Genomic DNA, 8,980 nt, shown 5'->3' on the forward strand with positions numbered 1-8,980 from the left:
TAAACGTGCAATGTTCGAGGAATAATAATATAAGTGCCTATTAATGCATAATAATCAAAAATGTAAGTAATACATTTTCTAAATATGTCAATTCAATCATTAGCATCTACTACAGTAGCCAGACATTTACCTTAAGCGTAAAATTCTATCTGGTTTGCCGTCTCTGTGGTTTTGATTGAGGGAGCTGAATGTGTGTCAGCTGCTGACTGTGTCTACATCTCAAACATGAGTCACATTGGTTCTACTGGCCTATATTCAGCCGTGATCTCCAAACTGGGCTTCTGATGACTGTCTGGAGATCAGATGAGACGATCATGGTGGCCTTTGACAGCAGCACGTGGTGGTTTGCAGTGACTGTGGCCTCACCGGTTCTGTTGTCATGTAGTACACATGGAAGGCTTTTGTATGAACATGGAGGAGGTACATTTTGTTCCTGGCGCCACCCTGAGGACTAACTGGTAATACTCTCAATTTGACAGTTACAGTTACTGTAAATCGCAGATCCACTATAGATTTTATACAGGGAACTCTGTTCTACGTATGGAGGTACAAATACTTCACTAGCAAACACTGTGTGGTTTGTGAGTATAAAATCTAACACCAAACATATTTTAATACACCATCCTTCAGAGATAAATAACTACAACATTTCTTACCCATCAACAAAAAGTACATCCTAATATAGCAACATGTTTCTTCTGTTATTGTCTCACACTTGTCCACCTCCACAACAGCAGGTGGTGCTAGGTAGGGCAGAGCAGACTGAGGAGCACTGCTGCTTGTTGTCAAGAGGACGACACAGTTACAAGTTTTTTAATCTTTATTAAGCACATTTTTTCATTTTAATGTTAGTTTGAAGATAAAATAAAAGTGTACGAGCATAAACACATGTATATGAAAAAGAATAACTGTGTAAAAACAAATAGAATACATTTCCCTTCCACTGTCTTCGTTTGTGAATGTCTTTCTAGTAACGATTCATGGTTAAGAAACATGTTTCACATTTATTTGATTTACTGTATTTTTTAAGCAAGAACATCAATTGTTTTTTTCCAGTCATTGTTCTTCATATTTATAAATATAAAAATGTAATTAGATAAAGATTTTTTACTGAAACATGACATGAGTTGACAATAGTGAGGTGAAAATTGTTTGTCACCTCCTAAGGACTTAATTTAGAAATAATATTTAATAAGAGCAATTTGTAAGTTTAAAGTTATAAGAGCATGCCATAATGAAAAAGTAGCAAACTTTCCCTTTTATTTAACTTTTGATGGCAAAAATCTCTTGACAAACAGAGGGTGGGTCACCATGAACAAGAGTTCGGAAAAAATCTCCTCTTAAGGATTTGAATTGGTGAAAGCTGTGAATATCATAATAACACTTCATCTGGTTTTCCCTATAATTTGCTCAAGGTTATACAGTAAATATTCTAAAGCTTGACAGTGGGGGTCACCATGAACAAGAGTGAGGTGAACATTCTTTGTCTCTTCTTTCTTCTAACTAATATTTAATAGGAGCAACTTATGAATGTCAAAATAAAATATTAGCTCAGTTCACCATTAATTTTATCAAAAAAAACATAAATATATATAAAATTCCATGAAATTATACTTCATGTGTTGAGTGGAAACAAATGTTATCACACGTACATGATAGCTGGCACAAACTTGTTATGTTGTGTCGCACAGTGCCTTTGTAAATGTTTAGTTAGGTTGGGTTTTTGGCAGGAGATTAGCTCAATGTTTGCAATCCAGACAGATCTCTATCTTATTCTTGAATCTTTATCTTGATTATTTACTGTGTAGTATTACCTCTCACAAGTTTCAGTCCTCCCGTCTTCTTCCAGACAGACTTTCTATCCATCACTGCCCAAATTAAACAACATTGCCCCGGGCGCACTGTGTGATGCAACTTGGCTCCTTGGCTTCTGCTTCAAGTGGCAGGAACAGTAGACTCTGTGCCTGCCCAGTTCAAGTCTGTCCAAAGCCTATTGAGTCCAGATCAGGAGCTTTTCAAGCCAACATTGTTTCTCTCACGAGAGAACTTAGATTTCACTCTTCAGTCTGTGCACCTGTCACACAGATCTGTCGCAAGCTCACATGCACCCACGTCACCGCCATACATTGAATGAATTCTGTGGGAAACAATTGAGGTTGAACACTTGACGTTGCTCTGCGCATCAGTTGTGTCTCCTCTTCTGCCTCACAGGGGTGGAAAGCAAACAGGTGAGCCCACAGATTGAATGGTCCAAAGTCGACAAACAGAAATAACTTATGATCTGTGCTTTACCTTCTACAGTGTAGAAACCAAAAAACCTCCAGACTCGGCTTCTCAGATGCTTTGGTGTCGTGATTGTCCACTCAGTGTAACGTAGTTACACTAACTCTTAGTTTGTTTTTGTTGTTTGGTTCCATGTCTCATCACTAACTCTCCTGTCATTTCAGGGCCTGCCTTTCTTACCTGCCTTGCAATCATCTCATTTCCCTCACTTGGTTTTCCCCGCCCACCTCCTCACCTGCAGTCCATTTGCTCATTAGTTCCTCAGTATAAATTCCAGTCATTTTCACTCGATCCCTGCCAGATTGTCTAGTGTGTTCTTGCCTAGCTATCCTGCGTTGTACTCTGTTTTCTGGCCTGCCTGTTCCTGACCTGACTGCTACCCCGCTTGGATTTTGGATTCCCTTCTTGCCTGCCCCTTCGGATTTGTTTGCTGTACGGACTGATATCCTGGTTTTGACCTCTGCCTGTCTTTTCTCTGCCTGTCGGTGAATAAACCACGTTGCTCAGACTGTCTGTTGGCGTGCTTTTGGGTTCTCCCTAGCCAGCACCAGTGTGCGTGACACTCAGGGTGGCTTTACTTTCTAGCGTCCTCCATTTTTACAGTAAAACAACGTAACATTAATGCCTACTTTACTGATTATAGAGCTTATAGAGTGAATATTTTGGTTCATTACAGTTCTAATATGAACTTTCCCCCCATGTGTGAATGCATGTTTAAATTTCAAATAAAAAGAGACGGTGAGAGGGTGGGTGCTGTGGACTTTTTGTGTTGTATTCTGTGCACAGCAGTAAAATCTGATCGAAAGCTCTGTGTTGTGCGCTAAGTGCTGAGTTAACTAACAACAGCAACCATCCATGTTACACCATGTGAAATAAATAGTGAATAAATGGCTGGACAAATGCAGTATGTTGTGAGTTCTGATTCAAGAAACCCCAGTAATGTAGAGGTTGACAATGTGATTCTATAGTGAGAACTAAAACTTCACCGTGAGACTACATACTTCCGCTAACATCCCTTTATAAATATCACATTTTAATTGACCAGATCTGGATTTTTATTTGAACCAAAAACTACACACCCATCGATCAACATCTAAACATTTTCATTAAGTGCTTAATGTGTAATGCTGCTAACTAACAAACAAACAAACGCAGATGAACACATAACAGGTAATAATGCACAGTGCTGCACATTGAAATGACCCATGCAGTATGTAGTACAGTATACAAGTGTCATATATTTGAGGATTGAACTCCAGAACTGTTGTAATGGTGAGCCGTGCTAGATACAGAGACTCTGCTTGACACTTACCTCAAGCTGTGTTTTAATCTCTATCTCTGATTTGAAGATTTGAAAGAGTACATGTAGTTATATCCTAATGTGTGTGTGTGGTCTATTTGACTTATGTTGTGGGGACTCAAATCCATTTACACAGCCACATTATGGGGACTTCCCATTGGGACCTAAAGAATGTCCCCATCATTACGGTAAATTAAATCATTACATTGTTAGGTGAGTAGAATAATGTCATATTGCAATATAGTGGTAGGTTTGCTCATGTTAAGGTTAGGAAGGATTGGGTTTGGCAAGTACACATTATGGTTGAGTCTCAAGGAAATGATTGTAAGTCAATGCAAAGTCCTCTGAGGTCACGCAGACGTGTGTGTGTGCCTGCATACCTGTGGGTTTGATTGTATCTGAATGTGTTTATGGGGGTGTTTGTTGTGCATAGTTTTGTCTGTGTGCATGTGGGTGTTGCTGTTTGTTATCAGTTCTCTATTGTGACATCCTGAAAAATATCTTTGTCATCTATTGTGTTCAGTGCAGACATAACACACACAAATATGTTCAGAAGAAAAACAAAGGGTTGCACTTCTGAATGTCAGTGAGCGGCTGCTCCTGCATGTGCATGTGGGCACATGTATTTATTAAACAAGGAATTTATGCGATGAAAGGGCAAAGGTCACCAGCATAGCGCTGATGCTGATGCTCCATGGTGCTCCACATTTGATACTGATGGAACCAGTAGTTAGCTCAGTCATAGCAATGTCTGCGCTGCAGAGGTTTTCGGATGTACAGCCGAGCACCGTCACCTTGGTGGAGCTTATTGTAACTGCAGACATGAAAAAAGAAGAAATATAAGAATGAATTATAAGGGAATTTAATCAAAACAGGTCTGTCAACGTACCATGATGCAAGCTGATATCAAGGCTACAGTCCTGTAACTATTAACATTGTTTTTTGTTCATAATTATTAATGATCTACTTTTTCAAATAAGTCTAACATGAACCTCCAGGTTATTGATGCTTTACCAGACCAGTCAGTGCTGTCAGGTTAGAGCATGGTCAAATGTTCGCTAAGGTAGCATTGGCGAACAGCACTTCCTGTTCACTTTCGATGCAAGTCAAGGGGAGATTAAACATTTGTTTCATGTGGCGAGGCAAATTGCAGCGTGGCTTCGCATGAAGCTCGACTTAAGTGAACTTTGACCTGTAACATTCGCCTGCATTCACGTCACCGTGCCCTCACACTGTGACAGCTTAGATGAGCAAGAGAAAACCTCAAAAACATATATATGTGACATTTCTACTTCTTGTTGAGGCTTAAGGACAATAGTTTGTTAAGCCCTATGAGACAAGTTGTAATTTGTAATTTATTATTTTAAATGTTTATTTTACACTCAGTATTAATTCTTTTCAGTAAAAAGTATGTTGAATGACGATAACTTTGGCTCCCTTTTAATGCAGTGGTATTTAAATGTCATTATCAAGTGTAGTATATTAGGTAGTTATTATGGATTTCTCTATTTTCTGTGTGAAAAACAGACAGAAGAAGTTTCAGAACCTTGACAGAGAAAGTGGAAGTGAATGTCCTGTGTTTGTATAACTGAGTTTACTGCAGGAACTCACTGTTGCTACTGAAGCAACTGTTTTCAGCTCCCAAACAGTTCAATGTTGCGTCGCAGGTCCCATCCAGGCTGTCAGCTGGGCTCGCACAACTTGGACACTCCTTCCCATTCTTGGTAGAACTGGGAACTGGAAATATGTGAGAGGAGAAAAAAAAGTGGAGACACACATGTTTCAAGTGCACGTCTTTAGAACATGTAAGAACACCAGACCACAAGCTGAACCGACTTTACTGAATTGTCACTGTGGCTGCATTGGACCCCTCACTGGTGATAAAAAGCTCCTTGTCATCTCAGCAGTGTAACTGTATGTGACAACTTTCTCTGTCCAAAGCCAATTGAGTGTAACATTGACCGTCCACTTTGAGAACTGTTCTAATCAAATTCCAAATCATTTTCTTCATTGACAATTCAGGAACCAGGCTGACTAGCTACAAGATGAATCCTGACAATAAAACATTTTATTTGCAGCAAAGAAATATTGAAAAAAAAAAAGGTAAAAGACTGTGAACAGAATTATTTAATGAGTGAAGGAACTACACATCCTATAAACCATTGCTAATGATCCCTTCTTGAATTTGTTGCATTGTCGTTTGTATCTTGCACACATACAGTTTTTCATTCAGTGTGTCGTAGCAAATGAGTTAAGTAACAATCCGATCATACCTGATTGTTGCCAATCCTAGCCAACATAATCACAGTTGTGGTAAATGTTTCCATGGCAACAGTGAGTCCCACCAATCAGAGATCAGACATTTTTTGAGCTTATGAGACACATGATAGCTTTTTCTGCTCCTTCACCCCTTGGTGCTAAGCTAGGCTAACCACATCCTGTCACCGGCTCCATAGGCATCACGACTGGTATCAGTCTTCTCTCAATCCCAGACAAATATAAAATAAGTGCATTTATGACACATTTAAACTTGCACTGGGCTTGGGAATGCAAGTGATTAAGGTTTTCCAAAATATAAAAAAAAAAAATTGCAGCTAATCTTACTGGCCAGCGTCTCGGAGTTGCAGTTGTCAGTCCCGCAGCAAATCTGAGTGCTGGCGTGCCGAAATAAACCGGCGTTCACTGACAATACAGCAATAGTGTTGAGCGGAGTGAAGCAGTCCTGCAGTGAGGAACAGCTTTTCTTCACCATCACAGTAGTAGATAAACCGGTCCAATTTGCTGGAGGGAAGGAATGAAAAATATGGGAATGATAAATAAACAAAATTTGAATTGTTAACTTATTGAGTCACTTTTGTAACAATAACCTACTTTATCTCATCACAAGAAGATTTAATTGTTGATTCTTCATGGCATCTAGTAGTAAGGGTGCAGATTGCAGCCAACTCATTATCCCTCCACTCACCTGTGGTGGCTCTCAGGTAACATAAAAACATGCAAGGCCCTCTCTTCTGCATGTATTTGTTCTAGGCTATTGAAAAACATGGTGGTACCACAAGGCAGACTATAGACCTCATGTAAAAGCATTGGATTCATAGTACTATAGATTACTGGCACCCACCTGAAGTGACAGTTCGGCACACTGTCATCGAGGCAGGACACTGGACAGAGGTTGTGCCGGTACACATTTCGTTTGTACACTCATTGCAGTTCAGTGACTCAGCTGGAATGCAAACAAAACAGCATTCAATTCATTTATGTTTCATTTCAGGACAGAAGGAGAATAACAAGTTTCAGCTCCCACCATCTCACACACAAAGCATGGTCGGGAGGTGAGATGTCACCAGGATGACACTGAGAACCCTTTTCTCCAGGACTGGAGGCTGCGTCCTGTTTAAGTTTCCCCTTAAAACACTTTTTTACCACTGTCATAAATACTGCAGAGTGCCACAGTAAAATAAATATTTCAAATGATGGGACTGCATTAAAGTCGGATTTAACAAATTCATATTTATACATATGCTATTATTTAGTTTCTCTGCCTGTTGTTTTGCAGAGTGTATGAACATGACATGTTTACCATGTTATTGCACATATCTTTGTATTGCATGTATTCATCTACATCTCAATTGACCCTTCTAGTAAAATAATTTTCAAACATGAAAATTAGAACCAGGGAAACACAACAACCACAGCACACCACATTTGTAAAAGGCCTGCATCAAACAATTTCAACTATTCATCAAAAATTAAAACTGGTCCTGAAAACTCATATGTTGGTAAACCTGATTTAAATTGTCATGACCAGACATTTGCAGTAGGGCTGCAAATAATAATTATCACTTACATAAAAAAACACCCCAAAAAACCCTCAACTGTATTCAAATTACATTAAATAGAAATAAACATCAACATTTCTATTAATTTATGATCAAAGATACTGATTGTGTGGTTCTGTAAATCATAATCAGTAGTGTTACTGTAGCAAAGAAGTACTGTGTAAGTCATATTTTCACAGATGTGTAACATAATATCTGTCCTTTTGGTGTAGACGGTAGTAAATTTATTGGTTTGTTCGTGTGATGCAGGTTAAAAAAAGATGCACGATAAAGAACTATAAAGAAAATGTATCTATCACACTTCAAAACTACTACAGACAACATCATAAGACAAATCAGATGCCCTGAGATAATCACTTGCCTGGGTAGAGCAGAGCCCAGGTCACACAGACAGTCAGCAGCAGCTTCATGTTCGGTGGAGGTTGGCAGGTGAAGACGAAAACACCAAAGCAAATATATATACTTTCAGGAGGAAGTGAAATGAGCAGAAATGTTGAAATCTTGAATGTAACCAGTTGAACTACTGTTTATCTGATTTCACACTCAAACTTTCATAGTTGTGTTATCTCTCACGGAACTCCAGCTAATCTCACGGAACTCCAGCTACTGAATACCGGAGCTGCTAGATGTTCGGTTGCTGTATGTAAAAAGGTAAATAGACAGACATGGCGATTCCGGATATATTCATTTCTTAAATGTGTCTTGATTTTCTTACTGAAGCACTGTGGAGGTTTTTGAGAATAAATGAAAAATAGAGATATATTAAACAGATAAAACCCGCACATACCCATCATGCATTAGACTGTGTGTTCCCGTGTGATAGAATCATTATCTCACAATCAATCTTAGTTTCAGTTTGAAGTTCTAAATACACCATCTTTTTTCTTTCCCAGTTGCCTCGGTGCAAACAGTGACCTGACATCTTCAACGTGTCACTGTTCATCAATAACAGGCACATGGAAAAAGCAAATGGCCCTGTATAGAACTGCTTTGGTGCAAACCAAATTTTCATATCAACTTGACAGAATGAGCACGCACAAACACACATTAAAAGTTGGTCTGAACTGCTCAGCAGACAGTGATATTAGGGAAACCAAGGTAGCCAACATGTTTCTCCAAGCCACCCGGTCTTGCTGATGTTCTGAGGCCAACTGATATATGTTATCACTTGAGCTGGTTCTGGCTCAGAGTTCTCCTCCAATCGGAACTTGCACTGGACAAACACAACAGGCACCAGAATCAGATGCCTGAATTACTGTAACTGGATCCTTCAATAGAGAGAGAGCAGTAGCTTTACTCCAGGCTCCACACCTGGTCCTGAGGAATGAGTCCAGCCGTCCTATAGAAGTCATATACCGTATAACATGTGATGCTGACATATTAAAGTGTTCTTCTCTGTTCTTCATAGTGCTCTTCACTCTCACACTGGAGAGGTCAGACTGCATTTCGTTGCTTTTACTTGTGACGTGCAATGACAATAAAGTTGAATTCTAACCTAATCTAATCGAATGAAAAGAGACAGATTTGAATCTGCAGAAACTTAAAATCAGATAAGTAC

The 8,980-nt window shown here is 39.2% G+C and overlaps 1 protein-coding gene across 1 annotated transcript; it reads right to left on the reverse strand.

The window, feature by feature from the left end:
- Positions 1 to 4,157: 4,157 nt before the first annotated feature.
- On the reverse strand, positions 4,158 to 7,921 carry LOC109639937 (phospholipase A2 inhibitor and Ly6/PLAUR domain-containing protein-like). The gene is made up of 5 exons (XM_020103668.2): positions 7,784 to 7,921; positions 6,705 to 6,806; positions 6,188 to 6,364; positions 5,195 to 5,320; positions 4,158 to 4,397 (listed from the first exon to the last, which is right to left on the reverse strand). Exons 1-5 carry the CDS (start codon positions 7,830 to 7,832, stop codon positions 4,213 to 4,215), a joined length of 639 nt encoding a protein of 212 aa, XP_019959227.2. The 5' UTR covers positions 7,833 to 7,921; the 3' UTR covers positions 4,158 to 4,212.
- Between the last annotated feature and the right edge of the window lie 1,059 nt (positions 7,922 to 8,980).

The sequence above is a fragment of the Paralichthys olivaceus genome, chromosome 5, assembly GCF_024713975.1.
Source record: "Paralichthys olivaceus isolate ysfri-2021 chromosome 5, ASM2471397v2, whole genome shotgun sequence".
Taxonomy (NCBI): domain Eukaryota; kingdom Metazoa; phylum Chordata; class Actinopteri; order Pleuronectiformes; family Paralichthyidae; genus Paralichthys; species Paralichthys olivaceus.

Bases quoted from the DNA above. Each gene is read 5' to 3' on its own strand.
- LOC109639937 (XM_020103668.2), bottom strand. From the start codon at position 7,832: ATGAAGCTGCTGCTGACTGTCTGTGTGACCTGGGCTCTGCTCTACCCA. The intron at 6,365-6,704 runs GTGGGTGCCAGT...CCTTCCCTCCAG, and splicing joins GTGCCGAACTGTCACTTCAG to CAAATTGGACCGGTTTATCT. The intron at 5,321-6,187 runs GTAAGATTAGCT...ACATATTTCCAG, and splicing joins CAACTCCGAGACGCTGGCCA to TTCCCAGTTCTACCAAGAAT.